At 50.6% G+C, this 20,734-nt stretch overlaps 8 protein-coding genes across 8 annotated transcripts; 4 read left to right on the top strand and 4 right to left on the bottom strand.

Annotated features, from left to right (window-relative positions):
* Positions 1–420: 420 nt before the first annotated feature.
* Positions 421–2,184, top strand: BU24DRAFT_473267 (uncharacterized protein; the record flags this gene model as incomplete). Its single annotated transcript, XM_033532770.1, has 4 exons — positions 421–996; positions 1,032–1,037; positions 1,119–1,187; positions 1,255–2,184. The coding sequence occupies 4 exons, from the start codon at positions 421–423 to the stop codon at positions 2,182–2,184; spliced, it is 1,581 nt and encodes a 526-aa protein (XP_033378429.1).
* A 256-nt stretch (positions 2,185–2,440) lies between these two features.
* BU24DRAFT_444738 (sulfate permease) lies at positions 2,441–4,562 on the bottom strand (the record flags this gene model as incomplete). Its single annotated transcript, XM_033530651.1, has 2 exons — positions 2,441–4,192; positions 4,241–4,562. 2 exons carry the CDS (start codon positions 4,560–4,562, stop codon positions 2,493–2,495), a joined length of 2,022 nt encoding a protein of 673 aa, XP_033378430.1. The 3' UTR covers positions 2,441–2,492.
* Positions 4,563–6,702: 2,140 nt separating this feature from the next.
* On the top strand, positions 6,703–9,301 carry BU24DRAFT_428130 (uncharacterized protein). Its single transcript, XM_033529400.1, has one exon. It carries the CDS (start codon positions 7,165–7,167, stop codon positions 9,088–9,090), a length of 1,926 nt encoding a protein of 641 aa, XP_033378431.1. The 5' UTR covers positions 6,703–7,164; the 3' UTR covers positions 9,091–9,301.
* A 207-nt stretch (positions 9,302–9,508) lies between these two features.
* Positions 9,509–11,786, bottom strand: BU24DRAFT_455247 (uncharacterized protein). Its single transcript, XM_033531362.1, has 3 exons — positions 11,667–11,786; positions 11,521–11,561; positions 9,509–11,410 (listed from the first exon to the last, which is right to left on the bottom strand). The coding sequence occupies exons 1-3, from the start codon at positions 11,751–11,753 to the stop codon at positions 9,838–9,840; spliced, it is 1,701 nt and encodes a 566-aa protein (XP_033378432.1). The 5' UTR covers positions 11,754–11,786; the 3' UTR covers positions 9,509–9,837.
* Positions 11,787–12,145: 359 nt separating this feature from the next.
* Positions 12,146–13,266, bottom strand: BU24DRAFT_428131 (supernatant protein factor, C-terminal domain-containing protein). The gene is made up of 4 exons (XM_033529401.1): positions 13,047–13,266; positions 12,785–12,992; positions 12,548–12,735; positions 12,146–12,491 (listed from the first exon to the last, which is right to left on the bottom strand). The coding sequence occupies exons 1-4, from the start codon at positions 13,242–13,244 to the stop codon at positions 12,474–12,476; spliced, it is 612 nt and encodes a 203-aa protein (XP_033378433.1). The 5' UTR covers positions 13,245–13,266; the 3' UTR covers positions 12,146–12,473.
* Positions 13,267–14,335: 1,069 nt separating this feature from the next.
* On the top strand, positions 14,336–15,969 carry BU24DRAFT_473278 (uncharacterized protein; the record flags this gene model as incomplete). Its single annotated transcript, XM_033532771.1, has 2 exons — positions 14,336–14,455; positions 14,512–15,969. The coding sequence occupies 2 exons, from the start codon at positions 14,336–14,338 to the stop codon at positions 15,967–15,969; spliced, it is 1,578 nt and encodes a 525-aa protein (XP_033378434.1).
* A 165-nt stretch (positions 15,970–16,134) lies between these two features.
* On the bottom strand, positions 16,135–18,282 carry BU24DRAFT_400788 (glycoside hydrolase family 13 protein). The gene is made up of 4 exons (XM_033525467.1): positions 18,070–18,282; positions 17,902–18,019; positions 16,788–17,853; positions 16,135–16,735 (listed from the first exon to the last, which is right to left on the bottom strand). The coding sequence occupies exons 1-4, from the start codon at positions 18,181–18,183 to the stop codon at positions 16,201–16,203; spliced, it is 1,833 nt and encodes a 610-aa protein (XP_033378435.1). The 5' UTR covers positions 18,184–18,282; the 3' UTR covers positions 16,135–16,200.
* A 1,056-nt stretch (positions 18,283–19,338) lies between these two features.
* Positions 19,339–20,605, top strand: BU24DRAFT_379449 (acyl-CoA thioesteras-like protein; the record flags this gene model as incomplete). The annotated part of the gene is made up of 2 exons (XM_033524696.1): positions 19,339–19,637; positions 19,686–20,605. The coding sequence occupies exons 1-2, from the start codon at positions 19,428–19,430 to the stop codon at positions 20,601–20,603; spliced, it is 1,128 nt and encodes a 375-aa protein (XP_033378436.1). The 5' UTR covers positions 19,339–19,427.
* Positions 20,606–20,734: the final 129 nt, after the last annotated feature.

Consider the following 20,734-nt stretch of genomic DNA (forward strand, 5'->3'; position numbering starts at 1 on the left):
AAATGCAACATTTTGATGCCGAACCTTGGAACCCATGAGATATCCAATATTTGAGCAAGTATTGAAGATACAGATTGTCGGGTCTCTGAATGAATATATAAGACTCAGAGTTCCTCAGCTACTACAATCCATTGTACTCAAGCATCTTCCAGCAGAATCAACTGTCAACCAGCTCAGTACACTATCACAACAAAACATCAACGGACACTATCATCACTATCCCAACTACCACAACCAGCCTCTATCAACGAACTGAATCGACTGTCACCGGTTCAGCACGCTGTCATCAACAAGCCATCTACCAACACTCTCAACCTCTCCCAACAACTTGAGCCCGCTGTCGCCGGTTCAATCCCCCATCCCATCAAAACCCCTTTATCAAGCACTCCCCCTAACCTCCCACCACCTCACCAACCCAAAATGTTTCTCTTCCAAGCCACCCACCGCATCATCAACACCTGCCTCCTCAACAGCCCCCTCCCCCAAGCACCCTCTCCTACAACCCCCCAGGAACCCTCTCCCATAATCCCCCAATCCCCCTCCCCCACTACACCCCAAGCACCCTCCCCCACAACCCCTAAAGCCCCCCGCCGTCGCACCACCCCCCCAAGCCCAACCGCCCAAAAATTGGGCAAGCAACTCACCCGCACGCTCGCCGAGCAGAAGCAGCAGCACCCAGGCGTGGAGCCCCACTGGCGGCCAACCCTCTACACGATATTGGGCGCCGAGCACGCGCAGCAAGCGGCCGTCAACCGACGCCTGGCCCCGGCGAGCTTCCGCGAGTACCTGGCGCAGGACTCTGCGAAGCACGGGGTGCGGCTGCACTCTGAGCAGCTGGAGGGAAAGCCGGCGGGGCGGCGGCTGGGGCGAGCCATTGGGCACGCGAAGGTGTGGCGGCGCGAGGAGTTGAAGAGGGATGGGAGGGCGTTGCTGCATGGGCAGAGTGGGTTGAGGGTTGTGGAGGCCGCCGTCGAGGAAGGGGAAGAAGCGGTGGAGGTAAGTTGCTGGTCCTGGTCCTTGATTGTGTCTAGATGATTGTGAGTGCTAACATATGGTGACAGGCACCGACGTACGAGAGGAAGATGTCGCATGCGGAGCTGTGCCGACCGTGCAAGAAGATGGTGGCGAAATGCAAAACCAAATCTGGGAAGAAAAAGGTGGTCATGAACTGCCAGATCCGGAACAGTGTAAGTACCACAGTTCCCTCCCCCTTTTCCTACCAAGCCACGGTTCAAACGACTAATTGTATTCCAGTTGGGCGAAGAATACATCGAATCGAGCACCCGACAGAAGCAGCCATGCCGCTGCGGGGTAGATCTAGAGGCGATAAAAAATGAGCATAATCGCGTACAGCACATCAACTTCTGCTGGACGAGGTTCGCTAAAGAAAGCGATGCTCGCAAGTTGAGCAAGAAGACGAGGAGGAAGTTCGAGTTGGGGGACATGACGAAGGCGCGTCATGACAGGACCTCGAACGACGACTACATCCTCTTCGCCATCATTGAAGGCGAGTATGATCCCGACAGCGTGGAGGCCCCTCGGCGTGCGGAGTCGGCTCCCAGTGTGCAGCCTGCTCCTTCTCGCCCTGTGGCGCCGGATCCCCTAACAGAGGAGGAGGAAGGAAAGAGGGACCAGGCCCCTGAAGGCCCACCCAGCACTCTTTCCCAACCTCCCCCTGTGGAGTCCGCTCCCCCCGTGGAGGCCTCCCCTCCCTCTCCCCCTCCTCCAGAGTCATCGCCGTCAGCCCCCTCTGAAGTCCCCCCGGGCAGTCTATGCCCACACTGCCAAACTGACCTCCAAGCCCTACGAGCAGAGTCACGGGAAATCCACGCCCTGCTCTGCCCTCTCAACAGCCTCCCCCTCTGCTGTCCAGGGTGCGGCGTGGCGCTACGGCAGGACGACAGTGCGGCGGCGAGACATGTAGTGCACTGCGTGCGGCAGGGGAAGAGGGCACGTGGTGTGGAGGCTGCTGGGAGAGTGAAGAGGACTAAGGTCGTGGTGGGGGAAGTGAGGCATTTTGGTATGAGGCATGGGGGGATTTTGATGCCTGGGGAGGGGTTGCCGAGGAGGGCACCGCTGGAGAGGAGGAGTCAGGTTAATGGGAAGGGGAGGCCGCTGATTAATTATGATCGGCTTTTGAGGTGGGTTTCGACGGAAGGTGATGGGTCGGAAGGGGTGAAATGAGGCTAGATTTACGGAGAGTTGTGGTATTGTTTGATGGGTTATGATTGTTATGATATGATCGTTACGAAACTAATAACCTGAATTTCAAAAGGAGTTTCACAATAAAATCCAAAATAAGGAACATAAATTCATATAAAGTGTAAAAGAGTGTTGGGTGCCTGCACTTCCACCTTTGATGTACGAAAAGAAATAAAAAGTGAAACCGAAAATGAAGAAAGAACGCAGGATTGAAAACGAATGTCCATGTTAACATAATGTATCGTCATCATAACATCCAAAAACTCATTCATACCAAGCAGTAGAGGAGCCTAAACCTTCTCGCTGCCTACCTCTTTGATCTCAGTTGGACCTATCTCAAGTGAGTCTGAGCCCTCAGTGCGGTCTAGAAGTGCCTCAGTGAGCGAAGTGTAGACTACGTTGGCTTTCAGACTGCCCCTCGTGGAGGTCGTCACACTTGCGGAGTCATATAGGACCCAGCCAAATCGCTCAAACCTCAAACGAACCTGCGTGTTGAGATTCACAAAGCGCAACTCAAGATCTTTGCCGCCGTATTTGGCTAGGTCGATGCTGAGGTCCTGAAGGGCGATCAACGCCGTGGTGTCGATGGTAGCGACTTTGGCGAAATCCAGTACGACGAAAGATATCTGATGGGGTTCGTCTACGATGCCCACCTTGGCGCGTAGCTGGCGAACTCGACGCTCGCCTGAGACGCTCCAGTTGCGGTTTGCCTGCTGTAGTTCGAGAGACACGACGGAGCCTGAGTTGTACGTCTGCACTACGTCGAAGCATCGGGACTTCAGGCGAAACGCGTTTGAGAAGATGACGCTTTGAGAGGGTTGGAATACTTGGGTGTCTAGGGGAATGCTCTTGATCGGATACTTCTCGACAACTTGGTTATTGTCTTCCACAGTGGTGACGTGAGTAATGTGCTGGAAGGCAGTGTACAGAATGTGGAATGCGAGATTGAAACCAACGGCAGAAGCAATGCCAATCTCAGTCGAAACGAAGAGTGTGACCCAGAAGGCAAGCATAGAAGCAATGAAGTCGACAAGGGAGGTCTTCCAGTACCCATAAAAGACTCTGGGTGGAAGGACGACGTGCCAGACGGCGGTAACAATGATGGCAGCAAGCGTGGCCTTGGGTATCCAGTAGAGAGCAGGAGTAAGCTCATAGATAGCGAGAATAACGAAGCCACCGGCAATGAAGCCGTACATTGGGGACTTGACGCCCGTGTCCGAGTTGACTGCAGTGCGCGACATGGCACCACCAACACCCATAGACGAGAAGAAGCTATTGAAGAAATTGGCGAATCCGAGATACACCAGCTCTTGGGCAGGGTCTATGACATAGTCATTCTTTCTTGCAAAGCCTTTGGCAATGGCGAGGTGCTCAATGGCAGCAGCAAGGAAGGGAGCGACGGAGCGAGCAAAGACCTTTTGTATGAGTATAGGCTGAGGCATAGCAGGATGGACGATTCCTGATGACTTGACCTTGCTCAGTTCCCACACCGGGTCGTCGTCTCGATTCTTGTTGATCCCATAGCTGATGCCAGTGAACAGAATCAGGACGATGGCACTGCGCGCAAGCGCGACGAACCATATAATCTTGTTCTTCTTGCCCCATCGTTGTCCCATCTTCTGCATGAGGACTAAAAGAAGAATGCCTCCTAGACCCACACCTACTGTGGGCCCTTTGAAGTCAGGTATCTGTGCAAATAGATCGTGAATGATCTTTGCTGTCCCCGTCCCGACTTTGACACCAAACAGTGACGGAATCTGGCCGAGCATGATGACAATACCGGCAGCAGAGATAAAACCGTGTAGGACCGGGATAGAGACAAACTCTAGCAGGAATCCCAGTTTGAATAAGCCGACGATCAAACAATAGATTCCCATCGACATAGCAACAGCAGATGCTATGGCCTCCGGGGCGAAGCCTTCAGATGCGATATCACGGATGATTTCAGCCGTCAGGAGACCAATGAGGGAGGTGGGGCCAGTGGACATATCTGTATAGTATTAGCCAGATACTGATGAGTGATACTTGTCCTACTTGCCTTTGGATGTACCCATGAAGAAGTACAGAAAGTTAGGAAGCCAGCTTGAGAAGAGGCCATGTTGCCCAGGGATAGTAGCAATCTTCGCGTAGGCCAATGATTGAGGTATCAAAAGGACACCGATGGTGATGCCCGCAAGTGCATCGTTGAGCAACCATCGAGGGTTGTATTTGGGTAGCCAGAAAATAACTGGCACTTTCTCGACCAGGTAATTGAGTGAAGCAGATGGTAGGGCTCGAGCAGCTCTGCCGCCGTAGTACCTAAAGCGTTGGGTGTTTTGATCCTCAGCGAACGCTGTACGGGCCTTGTTCCAATAACCCATGGTTCAAGAAAGTGAATGAGTGCTGGTAATGCAATAGACTGCTCTTATCAAAGAGTATTTGTATGCTCCTAGACATGAAAATGGCCTATCTGAAATGCTACGATATATAGGGGCATTGAGGCTCACTGACCTGCCAGACTTGAAAGGGCATCCTAGTATCTTGAAGTCACATCGTAACAGAGAATCCATGGTACTATCCAATCGATTGATAGACAGGTACCCGAGAGAGGAGAGACGACGGAGCATACGCAAATTGTACTAGAAGCCCTATCCTGATTTGCCAGCCCTCGGGCAGTTCTCGGAGTCTGCAAGAAACAGTGATACATTCATTTGAGGGGTAAGCCAGCTAACCAGGGTTGGACACCACCCTCAGCGAGTGACATAGAGGTACTTGACGACTATCGACGGCGACAGCGCATGGTTTCTCTATACATAAACACGGATACTGACGGAAAGTGGATGATCGTTCAATCTGAGAAGTGAAAGCTGCAGGTGACGAGATGAGGACGGGCATAGTGATAACAATGGTTTAGTCAGTCAGAGAGGCATCACTTGTTCTACCTGATCGAAGTAAATCATATAGACTGTGCGTGCTTGCAGTGACAACTTATCGAAGTCATGAAGGCATCAGTCTCTACCTTCACATACCTGAAGACAACCACCGGATTGCTCTACAACGCTTAATCTTGTCTGATGCGGTTGTGAATAGCCCCGCTTCTGCCAGGAATAGTAGCTGCGGCATTGTTCACTCGTGATGGTGCAGTGAGACCCGAAACAGTATAAGCTTCTACACAAGCTTCGACAAGACATTGGTTGGTAAAAAGCCCCTGTCAGTATCCATGGGATCACACGTCCTCGTTCTGTTTATTGGCGACATCAAGTGTAAGCAGGCTGCAGCTTGCGACACATATCAAGCATGAGCGGAAGAGGAAGAGGATAGCTGATAGGTGGAAATAGGATGATCGAAAGGACGGAAGCGGAACGGGCGCGAAGATCCCTGTGGTTTTCGAAGCAGGAATCGCGGGCCGGTGCACAGAAGAGGCCGAGGTGTCGTTGAATGTTTTGTTTCATGTCATGCCGACGATCAAAAGGAGCGGATCTTGATTACAAGACCCCGGCAGTGAGGATGGATTGGGTAATGTGGGAGGCTAAATAAAGAAAGGAGATGAGGTTGGACGAAGAAGTCGTGCTTGCTGGGTGATGGTGATGGTGACGAGGGTTCAGGATGATGATGTGCTGTTGGACTAGCCTGTTATAAGTAAAGCCCGGATAGAGTTATTGTTATGCGTTTCGATGAAGTGGATGTTACCCCACGAAATCGATCATCCACCAAGACTTTTATTCTCCGATATAATTACGGAGTACTGGCTCCATAATAACTCTGGCTGGGCGCGAGTTCAAGCCTTTCGCTGTTGATGCAGTGTAACGTTTGGCATATGCATACGGGGCTGCATCTGGTACGAAGAGTTGGGTTCAGTAATTTTGTTGATGTGTTTGTTCGTTTGTTTGTTTGTTCATGCCATTCAATGGTAGCGGCGTAGTGGTTGTGTGATCCCAAAAGGGCAGGAGGCATGAGTCGATCGTACACGATGGCAGTTATGAAGGATATTGATGTCGAATATTCTATCAAAGAGGCAATATGGAATGCAACATTCGAAGGGCCATTTGAATAACGATGAGACGGGAAAGGAAGTGGAGATGGGATTGTTATATGGGGATGGGAAAGTATGAAGAAGAGAGAGAGAAGACCAGGAGAGGAACTGATGGGGGATTTGCGACTAGTGGGAGCTAGAAGGAGCTAAGGGGAGCTCAAAACAGCTAGACCCGCTAAACCCAAAGGGGAGAGGAGAGAGAGACGTTACGAAATAATTTATGCCCTTTGGTTACTCCACTATGGACTCAATACCCATACCATTCACTCCTCCACAAAGATACATGCTCTAACATTAACATTAATAGTAACATTCTTTTTGTCGCATGCTCCTTCACTCCTTTGCACACTCGATGCAATGGCCAGGAAGAAGAATTCCCGGGTCGTCGACGAACCCAATGGCAACTCGATCCCTCCAAGCCCGTCCTCATGCGCATCATCCTCAAGTCCATTCGCCAACGTCAATGGCGCATCCTCATCCAAGAAGCCCGCCACAGGGCCTTCGACTTCTGCTCTCATAATATGTCGCAATAAGTAGGTCTCATGGGAGGCATGTTCTACAGACCGTTTTACGGCCGTTCCTCCCCAACGAAATCACCATACTGACTCTACCCCAACAGGCATTGGCGCTACATATCTTCCTTTCATGGCCCCTGGCTCCAGCTACCCCCAGAGGTCCTCGAATCACTTGCGCATAACAATTACCTCTCGCCACGTCCGCATCCCATAGACCCTGCCGTGTTCTACGATGTCGTCAAGATCCGAAAGGCCGTTGACGAGGCTACGAGTCTTGCTGTTCGAGCGACCAACGGGTTAACGTCCGCAGCTGTGACCAACTCACTAAACGCAGGGAATGGCATGCTAGGGAACGCCGCAGCGCTGGGGATAGGGTATGGGGGAGGTGGGGGAAATACAAAACTGAGTAGAGAGCGGAAACATCGCATGCGCGAAATGGCAACGGCGAAATTGAGCCAGGCCTATCACTTGGACGAGATTGCGGCCAGCGTCGCCACTATGCAATCGGCTTCTACGTTGGAAGATGTCGCCCATCTGGTGTTGCAGAGGAACCCCAATGACGTAGATGCCAAATATGTTCATTTTTTCCATGAGAAGATACCTTCCAGGATGATGGCGCGATTCACGCCGCTGGATACTCTGAATGAGATAATATCAGAAAGGCCGCATGACGGATCGCCGTGGAGGACGAGAGCGTTGACGCGCATATTCAAAGAGGACTTTCTAAATTCCGCGAAGGACCTGTCGGAAGGACTGGCGCTTGCTCGGTACCTCGCCGCGCAGCATCGCGCAGGCAAAGACCAATTAGTTCTGGCGAAGACCATGCAGGAACAACATGGTCGAGATTGGAAACAGCAGGTTAAAATACCCGAAGAAGATCAACCAAGTTCTCTTGAATCGCAGCTTTTGTTCCATCGCGCCGGTGTGTATTTCACGATCGCTTGTCAACATGTACATGATGCTTTAGATGGACTAAGGGAAGCCATGGAGGCGAAGGCTCGAAGAGACGCACAAACAGCTGCTGGAGAAGACCCAATACCAATAACGCTAGAGGAACTGAAAGATGATCAACGAAGGGCCGAGGCTCGAAAGCAGGTCCGGACGAATGCAAAGCGTGCCATCCGGGACTACGTTGGGTTCCTTTCTCACTTCGAATACACGCCAGGATTGTCTGCAGACGAAGCGGAAGAGTTTCTTCGCCGTGTTGGGAACTCGGCTAATGGCTACAGAAATCCAACACAAGGTACAGAAAAACCCTTAAACCGTCTTTTGGACTCTGCATCAAAACCTTCCTCCCCAGTATCAGAAGCACTGGTGCCACATCGCAAACCCAACACCCCCTATGGCGATCGACCAGCGTGGCCTAAGTTGCCACCACCAGAGATCTTTAAGTCGAGCCAGCTCTTCGACGCCTCTCCTCCCTCCTCTCTGCCTCCATACCCACCGCATCCATCTACCAATCCTGCCAGCTCCGCCAACTTAGCTGCTGCCGTCGCGCTCGCAGAGTACCACGAGCGCATAACCTACCACCCACTCCTCACTGACGCCCTACACTCCCTCCTTCTCTGTCACTCTCTTATTCAAACTCCACCCAAGGAGCTCCTCCGGCACGCCCACAATGCTGCCCGTCTTGCCCGCGTCTGCGACGGCTACCCCATCTTCCTCGCCGCTCGCTCTCCTGCCCGAGCAGACTGGATCGAAGTCCTCCGCCGCGCAGGAAACTGGATAGGTCTCTCCATGTCCTGGGAAACTCTATGTAGCCCAGCACCTCTCCCAGGCCACGCTGGCGGCAGTAGTAAATTGCCCAGCGACGCCCTTAGCACCCCCGCCTCCTCTACTTCCTCATCCTCCACCGCCACAACCTCAACAAAGCCTCCGCCGCCCCACCATCAAGAAGAAACTCCCGCCCAAAAGCGCGACCGCCAGAAGCACGAAGCCATCCTCGAAGCCCTCGCCGACGACCGGGTCGTCGACGAAGAATCCTTCCAGCGCGCCGTCGCCGCCCGCGAGCGCCGCTTCCAAGAAGACGAAGAAGCCGCCTCTTCATCCCCCACCGGCCCTTCACCACCCCCTACTTCCACATCACAGCAGAATCAAAACCCACAAGCCCCGAAGCGTTGGGCCCAAGAGGACGGCCGCGAATACCCGATCTCGACCGAGCGTGCGGAGGCCATATCACGCTGGGTGCGTGAGGCCCCCGCGCTCACATCAGTGAACAGCGGTATACCTGGCAAGAGGAAGAAGAGGGCAGGGAAGTCCGGGAAGAAAGCTACGAAACAAAGTATTGGTGACGGTGGTGACGGAACGGGATTGGAAGCTAACATCGAGACGTTGAGTTTGGCAGACGAAGAGGTGGAGTAAGGAGGGGTTTGACGGGTAATAGAGAGGAGTAGGGTTGGAGAGGGATAGATGTTTATGATTATTCGGGGCACTGTTGATGATATGATAGGTTTGTGGTTTGTCGTCAGGATTGAGAGATACATTCTGTTCTGGTAGAGGGTGGATTAAAGTAGGAAGTCAAGGCATGTACGGATGTATGAGTCTGGCCGGTTAGACGGACAGATAGTCAGTCGATTAATAAAGAAATTAAAATTCTGCCTACTGGCCTGCAATTATACACAACCTAAGTCAACCAAGAAGGGGAGAGTCGAAGAAAGTGGCATACACCACAGGTGGTAAGTAGCCAAACATAACAGCCAAATACTTCCATCGTATGCCCTTGTCACGATAGTAATTGGCACATCTACGAATCATTTTCATACATTTTGTTTTCATTCTTGTGTATTCTTAGAGAGCCTTGCTATCTTTTCCACTGCTCATACATGTTGAACGGGTGGAGCGATATCACGCTGATGTGTTGGTGTCTATTATACATTGGGTGGTAACACTGGTACTGTTCCACATATGAGTTTTCCTTCGTGCTCCAGGAGCTCAGACGCTGGGCGGTGGCGCACTTCGTAAAGCACATACCGTATGGGGAATAGGGAAATGGGCAATCGTGAGTATTAACCGTCACAAGGGATTCATCGTACACCGCAAAGGAAAAAAGCCCAATCACCAGAAGCCCAAACGCCTCACCACCAAACCGCACTCTTCCAATCGCCGTCATTACAATTCCGACCCGCCAACGACATGGTTCAAGAGCGTAGGCAGACCGGAGTGGTACCTCATAGCCTGCTCCTCGACGTTCCTCCAATTCCTCCTGGCCGTGTTGATAGTGACATCGATGCCCGTATTCTCCGGCACCTCCTCGTCGCTCAGGTCTTCCACACCCGTCGCAGACGGCGTCGTCTCCGTATTCGCCTTCTCCCTCACTTCTTTGTTTGTAGCGGTGGTCATTGCTGGCGGGGAAATAGCCGCACGGTTCAGCAGCGCACCAAGCGGCAGCATATTCGCCGCGAGCCAGTACGCGCGATGGAACCTCTTCTCATCCGCGCGCATGCTAACCCTCCACCTATACGCCTCCCTCACGCCGTTCTTCAACATGTCGATGATTTCGAGCTGCGCGCCGAACGACACGGTGAGCCACTGGATGCTGTCCTCGTCGGCGCCGTGGTAGTACCCGAAGGAGGTGGTGTTGAAGAGGTCCTTGTCGGAGAACGGGTTGCATGCGTTGTAAGCGACGACGAAGGAGGATTGGTTGCCGCCGCGGGCGATGAAGCCTTCGGTTACGTGGACGTGCCATTCGAAGGTGCGGCGGGTTTGCTCGAAGGAGAGGAAGTGCTGGAGTGTGTCGTAGGCTGTTTTTGCGGGGCCTCCTGTGGAGGGAGCGTCGACTTGGAGGAGGAGGACGGACCACTTGTAGCGGGAGTAGTCGCTGGTGATGGACTGGGGGAGGGTGTCTGGGTCGATGGCGGGTGGTTGTGGGGGGAGGGTTTCGTCACGGGTGGGGAGAGTGGGTTCGGCGAGGGATTTGCGCTTCCGGGGTTTGGCGGCGGGGTTTCGAGCGTTCTTGCGTTTGCGTTCGGGGGTTTCAGGTAGAGCGGGATCTTTGGTTGCCAGGGGGGGTTGTTCGGGGTTGGGGGATGCAGATGGCAAGACTGGGTTTCGTGCTGGCGCTGGAGCAAGCTGGCGACGGTCTCCATCTCTAAAAGGGTGGCCAAGGATTTCATCTCTAGCAGAATTATAGGAAATTGGGCGGAAGTATCCCGGGCGGAAAAGATGCTGCTGCCCGCGAGGATTCCTAGCTCTAGGATCTACAAGCGCAGCTTGACGTTCCTGTAGTATTCTTGGATGGATTCTGGCAGGTTCCCGTGCAGGAACTTCAAGCGGCCTGGGCTGTTGGCGACCAGACCCAACTGGACGAGGTGGAATCGGCGGTCCACTGGAAAGAGGACGGTTGTCCCTAGGTCGCTGGAGGTCGTGCTCAACTGTAGAAGGCGTAGTTGAGGTATCACGGAACTGCTCCCTGAAGAGAGGACCGTTCTCCCTGACCCGTTGGAGATCGTAGGTGATGGTTGAACCGGGGGTTTGGAATATTCCTCCTACATTCCGAATCGGAGGCAGTGTCAGCTGCGGATCACGCGGTGGGTGCTCATAATACGATCCAGTCCGCCGGAACCGTTCTGAGCTTTCGCGACAAAAGTCATTCAGACGTTCCATCTCCTCGAGCGCGAGCTGCGATGGCGTTCGCTCACTGGCTTGAGCTTGGGATCGCGAAGGAACGTTGGTGAATACATGTCTAGTGAGTTGGTTAGAGTAGTGTAAACAGCGAAGCTGGTGGGAAATGGTATGACAGCGTGAATATCAAATTTGGACTTGATGTTCGAACGGAAGACGAAAAAGACTTACTGTGAAGCATGACGAGGCGCTTGAGACTCAAGTCGCTGCCCCTGTCCGCGTGTTTCGGTTGAACTGCGAGGAGGGTACGAAGTTCGAAGAGTTCTAGTTCTCCCTCGATGCGGTTCAGTTGCTCGTGCTGGCGCGCGTTGACTTACAGGAGCAGTCTGCGAGACTGGAGGCCTCATACCATGATTATCCAATCTAGCAGGCATGAGCCCATACCAGGGACGACGCCCTCGCATAGCGATTGCACCCCTTGGCAGCGGAGGTTCGCTCTGATCAACCATATCCAAAAGTTGAAGATGGAAGACAAGAGTGATAAGAATTTCCAAAACACAACCGAGGCTAACCAAATACTGGCCTACTGCGTTAGCTGAGTGATCTCAATGACAAGGAAAATGCAACTATGGAGCGTGGGAGTGTTATGTTGGGGTTTAAGTAGTTGACGCAAAGGTGTAGGTCGTCAATCACTTTAGGAAAACGTGGTGGTCATGGCGGCGGCAGCGAGCAAGTGAAAGATTTGCCACCCTACAATCACTTTGACTCGATGGCGTGCCCATTGCTTTCAGCAGTGGGAGATGATGAGCTGCAACACATGTGATTTGTCAGTTGATGTTACGAAAAATGGCCAGGCCTCAGTTTGTGTAAACAAACAATTTTGAAAAAAAATTTGTGAAGAAGACTGCAAGTAATAAGTCGCACGCAACTGCTATGTAGGAGTGAGTCACTGTGAAGAGTACATTTAGGGATGCGGTGATTTCACTGAGGAAGAATAGCAACCGATGCATTGCTTGAGGTGAGCTTTCACTCGTAAACACTGCCTTTACTCCGTCCATGCCTGGTTTGCGGAAGCGTATGAACGCCTAAGCAGCAAACTGATGCAGCTGATTGGGTCCTGTGTATCAAGCCGCCTTATAAGATTGAAAATAATCGGACATAAGTGTACCATCACGGCAAATCGCTTAAACAACACGCTTAACCTGAGCTCTTGGTTAGTGAAATGGAACTGAAAATGCGTGATCAAGCAATGTCCAACCTCGAAAAACCTCTTCAACCACCAAACTTGGAAGACTCCATTGCCGATGAGAACAAACAGCTGGGCAACACTCCACCACTTCACTCGCGCGTTCGTGCTTTCGGCAGTGTTTCTGTGTGTTCTCTCGCGGACAATGATATAACCCTGCTCGTCCTTGACCTGCGAGACAAGCTCGGAAAGAGTTCGCACTGAAACCATCAGTATTCTGTCCATGTCACAACATCCATGTGTACATACCCTCCTTCTCCAAAGGATCTTGTGGAGCCTCAGATTCGGGAACGTATACTATTCCGTGCACGTTGAAGGACACCTCTTTTGTGTTTGCACCCCAATGCTCATTGTTGAAGCAGTATGTGTATGTTCCGTCCTCGGTTGCAGTGAAGGAATGGTCGCCGGAGGATACGCCGCGTTGATGAATCTGGTAGTTACGGGAGGGAGTCTCAATCTATCGCAATTGAATTAGCAAGTGGACAATTAAGGATACAGGGTAGTAAAGTACCCAGAAATCAATCTCAATGTTTCCGCTTCCTCCAAATTCCCTGTCACCAACTTGGAAAGTCACGGTCATCTTGTCGTCCTTGTGAAGCTGCTCGTGGAAGCATTCCCGCATGTACGCTTTCATCTGGATGTTGTGCGCCGCAGCTAGCGAGAACAAGCTGCTCGCCGCAGCGAGGACACCAAAAGAGGGGAGCAGCATCTTCAAAATTGTCGTCTTACAGTTGTAGAAAGTTCGATCGGGATTGTTGATGCTCCAAAACTATTGCCAAGATTGAGGTGATGCCAGCTTTCGAGATCAGTCGGGAAAACATCGGGCCGATATGCATAACATTCATACCCCTGGCATCAACCACGAGGTACCTATCCCAATCTGTATAGTCACACGCTTTTCTGTCATCAAAATTAAACGTCGAAAAGACATCATAAAGAACCTGTCACTCAGTCGTTACATATTCTGAGTCTTGTGTCACTGCGATGTAGAAGTGTTAAGATTACCTCACTCACTGAGCCAATAAGAAGCCAGGGTCACGCGACCACAGACGGGCCACTTCGCTATCAAGACGCCCTTCCAATGCCGAACGAGCAGTTGTATATGGCCATTGTTGAAATTTGAAAATCAATTCCGATGCTCCTCAAATCGGCTGGCTGTCAGATTGTAATTTTCATACACCAGGAATATATGAGAGTGCTACTTCCACGTTGTATACCTTAGATACCTAATTATACTATACTAAGGATGCCGACTACCTGTCCAGGTAGTGCTCGTAGGATACACTGCAGCCGATGTCTTGTGTATGCTTCAATTCTTGTATCCATAATAGTATAGAGAATTAATTTTTCCCGTCTCTTCTTCGATGTTTCCCAAATCTTGACTAAGTGATTGGGCATGGTCCTAGCATCGAAATGGTAACTCAGATAGACGTCTGTATTATAAACACTGGAGAGGCATTTGATCGAGGCGAAAATGCATTGCACGTGTATTCCAACGCGTATCTAGTGAGAAGTGATTGTTTGTTTTCATTATGAATGTTGTCATGTCTGCGAAATGGTCACTGTTGCCGTCGCCAAGACAACACAGGCCTCTGAAGTCAACACTCCCACTCTCTCACCTTTGCGGTTATTTTGCTTTCTACACAACCACAATTGCTTTGTTAAACCCTTGCGTTACTTCTCTGTTCTGAGGCAGACTCCTCTTTTAGTTTCCTGTTTCTACTTGAGGCGTCGTTCGGCGAAGTCACTCAATTGTCCGCTCCGTGCTGGCCTCCAAGGTGAAGGCGAAGTCCCGCCGCCATGGCCTCTCCAGAATGGCCTCCCAAGGAAATGAGAATCTCCAAAAGCTACCTCTTAGGCTGGAGCGAGAAACCTCTCAAACCCCGCACTCCACCCATACACAACCCCTACAAAGAAGTTGTCAGTTCCACCAGCCCTCCCCCACATTGTTCTCCTTCACTCACAACATTAAATAGGTCAGCTCACCTGGCGCAATGATTGAGTACGTCGCCAGTGATGGCCGTAAAGGCAAAGTTTCAGGTCTCCCTAACTCTTTCCCCCAAAGACTCCAGACTGCACAGCGTCTGCTCACTGCGAAGAACCTCGCCAAGTTACCATCTGAGGCCCTCCAGGGAAAGACCGCATCCACTGTGGCAAAGGCTGCAAAGAGCGAATCTAAGATTGGCATGTTAGGTGGCATGGGTGGCCTTTGGGATGAAGATCCCAAAGAGGATGCAGGCGGTTGGACCAAGAAGCAGGATGACGAACTTATGGAGCGGAAGAACGCAGGTGAACAGTGGGCAACGATCGAGAAAGCGATGGGGAAGAGCAAGGCAGACTTAACAAAGAGGTTCAAAGACATCAAGCCAGCGGACTGGAGGCCATCCCAAACCAACAAGGGCAGTAAAGGTCAGAAGCAAAAGAACAACAACAAGAATCAAGGCAAGCAGGAAAAACAGGATGGCGCGGAGAAGAAAAAGACTGAAGCCTCATCGTGGGAAACGGCCGATACTGGTAACAACCAGAGTGGAGATGCAGAGCCTTGGGGAAACACCTGGGACACAGAGGCGGCTGATGTAGGAAACAACAGTGGTGGCATGGGCGAAACATTCGAGGGAGCGAACAAATGGGAATCACCACAGGAGAACACTAACGACGATAACAATGGCGGTTTCGGCGGAGCTGCATCTTGGGATAATGCTGACAAGAAAGACGAAGATGTGCTCCCCAGTTGGCAGACCAATGATGAAGACAACAAGACCACCGACAACAAGAGTTCTAAAGACGATGCAAACGGAGAAGATCAGAGTAATGGCAATGGAGATTCAAATGGTGGCGGTACTTCGGATTGGAAGAATTCTTCAGGGGATACTGGAGGCGCACCCGCTGAAACTTTCGATTCAGGCTGGCCCCAAGATAAAAGCTCTAGCAGAAGCCAGAAAAGCTCCCGTGACTCTAAGTCTCGTTCTAAACATCATTCCAAATCCAGTCGTCCTTCGGCTTCCGCCAAAAAGAACAATGACTCTAGCTGGAATAATGAAGAATCGGTGGAGAAGAAATCCAGTCGTCGCTCGGACTCCACCAAAAAGGGCAATGACTCCTCTAGCTGGGGCAACGACAGTTCGTCTGAGAGCGAGTCCAACTCCAGTTGGAAAGATGATGACAAGAAGCGTGAGAGGCGCGACAAAAAGAAAGACGACAAGAAGAAGGACGATGATACGGAGTCCACGGCCTCAACCGTCTATCAGGAGCTCTACCCCGATGCAAATTTCTCCATGAAAGATTTGACTCTCGTTGCCAAGATTCTCAAGGATGACAATAAGATGTTGTGGCTCAGGATTGCAAGCCGATTCCGCGACAAGACTGGAAGGATCCTCGATCCAGATGTCTTCGAGCACAAGCTGACGGGAAAGGTAGCATCCAAAGGCAACTGAGGACGATTAACTGACGAGAACAATGGATCACGAATAATGGATTGACGAGAGATGAGAACATTGGCAATTGGGTATTTCTTATCACGTCCAGGATGGGATTTTGTTCTCGCATGTCAAATATGGTGATGGTCAAGGTAGATGTTTGGTCTCTTTCTGTCTCACTGTACGATTAAACCCTGGGATAGGCGTTTCTTGGAAGTATGTAGTCTAATAACCCTGGAATGGAATAATTTAAGCAATACCCAACAGACCCTCCCATGGCCTTAATTCAATGGTTCCAGATTTGTTCCTCGACGGTAGCTGCCTCTCATCATACGTGCCCGCAACCCACCTCTTCGCCTGATGCGAACCCAGTCCCTCCCACTGAACAGTCTCACCGGAGAAGTTGAGAACAACAAGGAAAGCCTTGTTACCATTCCACCTCCTGAAAGCGACAACCTTGTCGTGATCGGGATCAATGATCTCAAAATCTCCGTACACAAAGACATCCTTATGCTCCTTCCGCTTCTCGAGCCCGCGCTTCCAGAATGCGTGGACAGAGAGTTGGCCAGGGGCGGGTGTGGGATTCGCAAGTTGTGCCTCAGCGTTGACGGTAGGGTAATCGTCGTTCACGCGCATCCATGGCTTGGAATCCGGGGAAGTGAAACCTGCGTTGGGGGCAGATGTCCATTGAACTGGAGTGCGGGCATTGTCTCGCGATTTGCGCTGCAGGATATCACGGGCAACGGCGAATTTTTCCTCGTCGTTGGGGTACATCTGCCTGTATCTTTACGTATGTTAGTTCGGCTCTCAACAAATGGATTTTATTGTAAACTTACTTGTTGAAGAAGTTGATCGATTCGATATCCTTGTACTCCTCTGGATCCCAACTAGCAGGCACATTTCGCATACCAAGTTCCTCACCCTGGTAAACATATAGTGTCCCTGCAAGCGATGTTTGCATCAAGCAAAGCAGCTTTGCGCCGTATTCGCGCCACTCGTCGCTATCGTCGGTGTATCTCGACACGCTGCGGGGCTGGTCGTGGTTCTCTACAAAGACCGAGTTCCATCCGTCTCGCTCAAGCATCAGTCTCTGCAGTCGATTGATGATCTTCTTCATGTCTCGAGCATCCCATGGGTGTAGGGTGTATTTGAAGTCACCGGGGACATTGTCAATGTCGACAAGATCGAAAGCAAAGATCATGTTAAGTTCGCCTCTGGTTGCGCCTACGCCCTTGATGATTTCGTCTTCGTCGCGTACGAATGGCATCTCGCCGACGGTGAGTGTGTCATACTTGGACAAGACCTGCTTGTTGAGATCTTGAAGCCATTCGTGAAGACGGGGACCGTTGGCGTAGTGCTTGCAGCCAGGTTGGTATTTGTGGCCTTCTACAACGATATCCGCATCGGGGAAATCTTGGTTCTTCGAGATGAGGTTGATGACATCCATTCGGAAACCGCTGACCCCACGATCAAGCCAGAATCGAAGCACATTGTGAACAGCCTCGCGCACGTCTGGGTTCTCCCAATTCAGGTCAGGTTGCTCTGGTGTGAAATTGGCAAGGTAGTATTCTTGTGTAGTCTCGTCCCAGACCCATGCGCTGTTCGCTTCTCCAAGAATCTGCGCCCAATTGTTAGGCGGTTGTCGATTACCGTCGCTATCATAATTGGCGGGCTTCCAGATATACCAGTCACGTTTTGGTGAGGTTTTGGAAGAACGAGAATCCAGGAACCAGGCATGTTGATCGGAAGTGTGGTTTACGACAAGGTCCATGACAAGTTTGAGACCTCGTTTCTTGCACTCGGCGATTAGGTTGTCGACATCGGCCAGGGTTCCATAGCTGGGGTCAATATCTTCGTAGTCGGCGATGTCGTAGCCCATGTCCGCCTGAGGACTCTTGTAAACTACAACATATTAATTTACTGACTTGCAATACATTGTTTCAACCTTACTTGGGGATGTCCAAATTACATCGACGCCCAGGTCCTTAAGGTAGTCGAGCTTTTGCGTTATTCCAGGCACGTCTCCCCATCCATCATTATTGGTATCTAGGAATGATGCTGGATAGATCTATAGCATTATTAGCGAAAGTACAGGTAGCAATATTAATTCGAACAAACCTGATAGACCACAGCCTCTTTCCACCATTTGTGTTTGTCCACGCCGACATATAAGCCGGGAACTTGTTTTTTGACAGCATTGGCCACATCCGATATCTTAGAAGTTAGAGACATATCGCAGGATAAGAAAATAGGTCAATTGGGAAAGTAAAAGGAAAGTTAGGGAAGTAAGCGTCCCGCAGAAATCAGCGCCCGGGCTTTATAGGATTATGGAAGTATCGTGGCTTCTGCAGTGTGATGGCACGTCATGCAGTCATGGATTTAAGTGGAGTGCCTTGTATAACGCGCGGGGCATTCGGGGTTGACCAAAAGGCCCGAACTATAACCATTAAACACATTATATTTGATATTTATTAGCAGGAAGATTGGCTTGCGGGTCTACTCAAACTAAAACTTTTAGATCCGTGTTATCGCTCAAGGTATTTCTTTGCAGATATCAATTTGCCCTATTCACCTAATCTCACGCTGACCCAAAAGCTCGTATGCAATTGGCCGTAAGTAACTATCCGCCCAAGCCTCCAAGTAAGACGGCTTGGAGACTGTGACACGCGGTGGATTCTTTCTCCTAAATCCTTTCGTATCCTGCCGCTCCTTCATTGTTTCTCCATTTGCTTTCCCCATAATTCTCCGCCTCAACGATACGACTACAGTCAACACAGAGATGTCGGTCCGACATCGTCGCCAAGCAATGACGTAAAATAGAGCCCTCTTTGAGACACAAATGTGTACTCGTACTCAGAAGAGAATGAATTGAATATCAATAATGACTTCGACCTCAATTGTTTCAAGGCTCAATATTCACGAGATAATTAATCATGAATAACTGGAATGAAGGCTTTCCTAAGTCCGAACCTCTCAGGATGTTCTGTCCTATTCTCTAGCACAGTCCAAAGGCACGAGCACTATACAGACGGCCGACAGGCTGTCTTCGATATGTCGGATCTTACTCGTGTAATCCCTAATAAAGGGACAGAAACGTACGATGCAAATGGCGCCGCTCTACTGTGGAGATTCCATCGGCAGCTACAGCATTCAATCACGTGCTCGAGATAGTTCCACATCAAGGATAATCTAGTGTATCATTGCGTTACTTTCGAGAGGACGCAATGATTTTTATTATTCTGGACAGCGGCTTTTTGATTTACGTCTAAATCAAACTTTCATAGCGACCCAAGTGCTGCTAGCTCGGCAGGCTTTGGGTTGATCGCAGCCCCCGCGCGCTTACTCGTGCTCTCCCGAGGTACCTGGGACCATCATCAAAACACTCAGGTACCATCGAATGCACGTTCTTTTCATCATTTAAAACAACAACGCGTGTAGTAAAATCTTAATTTTTCCCTTGACTGCTGCACTGGAAAATGACGCCGAAGCCCTATTTCGACGAAAACCACCATGTTCTGCCTTTCGACAAGGTCATGGAACTCGAGAAGATTGACGACCGCACATTTCGATCAATTGTGAAGGCCTACTCTCCGACTGGTGGAGAGAATGGAACCTATGGAGGACACGTATATGCGCAAGCTGCATGGGCAGCAGCTCAAACGATCTCCGAGGGATTTCTACTCCATGTATGATCCGTAATTAGTGATCATGAATCTCTAACTGATCATACTCAGAACATCACGGGCTGGTTCATATTAGGTGGGAAGCCAAGCGAACACTTTGTTTATACTGTTCACAAGATCCGTGATGGCTATAATTATTGTACACGTTCTGTGACGGTAACCCAAGTCGCGGAAAAGGGGACCATGTTCACGTGTACTTGCTCGTTCAAACGCGATGAGCCATCATCTGTAGATGTCCAAGATACCGTCAAGATCGAAGAGCGCTTCAAGGAAGTGCTAGGAGGGAAAGAAAACGAGCCGATGGAACACCCAAATGCGCCGTCCCAGGATTCTGAGTGGTTTCGCGAGACGTATCTCCCTACACATCCCGAGCATTTCAATCCTGTGGCGGGGCTGCATCTTCGCAAAGTCGACATGAAAAAGTATAACGAAAACAAAGCGGCAATTGACCGGAGACAACTTATCTTGTACACATTGCGCGGAGCATTGCCACTACCCACGGCACCATATCCGCCGACCCTATCAGCAAACTTGACTGTCACAAGAGAAGCGAATTTACATGCCTGCGCCCATCTCTATGCGTCAGATAGGAACTCTCTGTTCATTATTCCCAACCACCTGAAGCGCAGCCGGGAATGGACACGCATGGCCTCTCTTTCGCATACTGTTATCTTTCACGTTGGCATAAGAGATCTGGTTCTCCCACCAGAGCCGCGAATCAGTCACCCCAATGCGGATCCAACATTGTTCGACGAGGGCTCAACTCCACTTTGTAATTTCGGTGACATTTCGCCTGATGAGAAGGACGGGGATGGTCGGAAATGGTACATGCAAGAATCTTGGGTGTCGAGAGCGGCTGGAGGGAGAGGATTGCATATGAGCCGCTTGTGGGACTACAAGAAAGGCACACACATCGCTAGTACGATACAAGATGGGCTGATTAGATTTGAATCTAAGACTAAGCTATGAACCATTAAACCTGAGAACTTTTCAAATATTGCACAAAACTCCTTACCTCTGTGTTCTGCATAATATGTGCTACTTCAGCGCAATCACAGGTGAAATTGTCAGTAGCATGGAATACTTTGCATCACCAGAAA

The sequence above is a fragment of the Aaosphaeria arxii genome, assembly GCF_010015735.1.
Source record: "Aaosphaeria arxii CBS 175.79 unplaced genomic scaffold BU24scaffold_12, whole genome shotgun sequence".
NCBI lineage: Eukaryota > Fungi > Ascomycota > Dothideomycetes > Pleosporales > Aaosphaeria > Aaosphaeria arxii.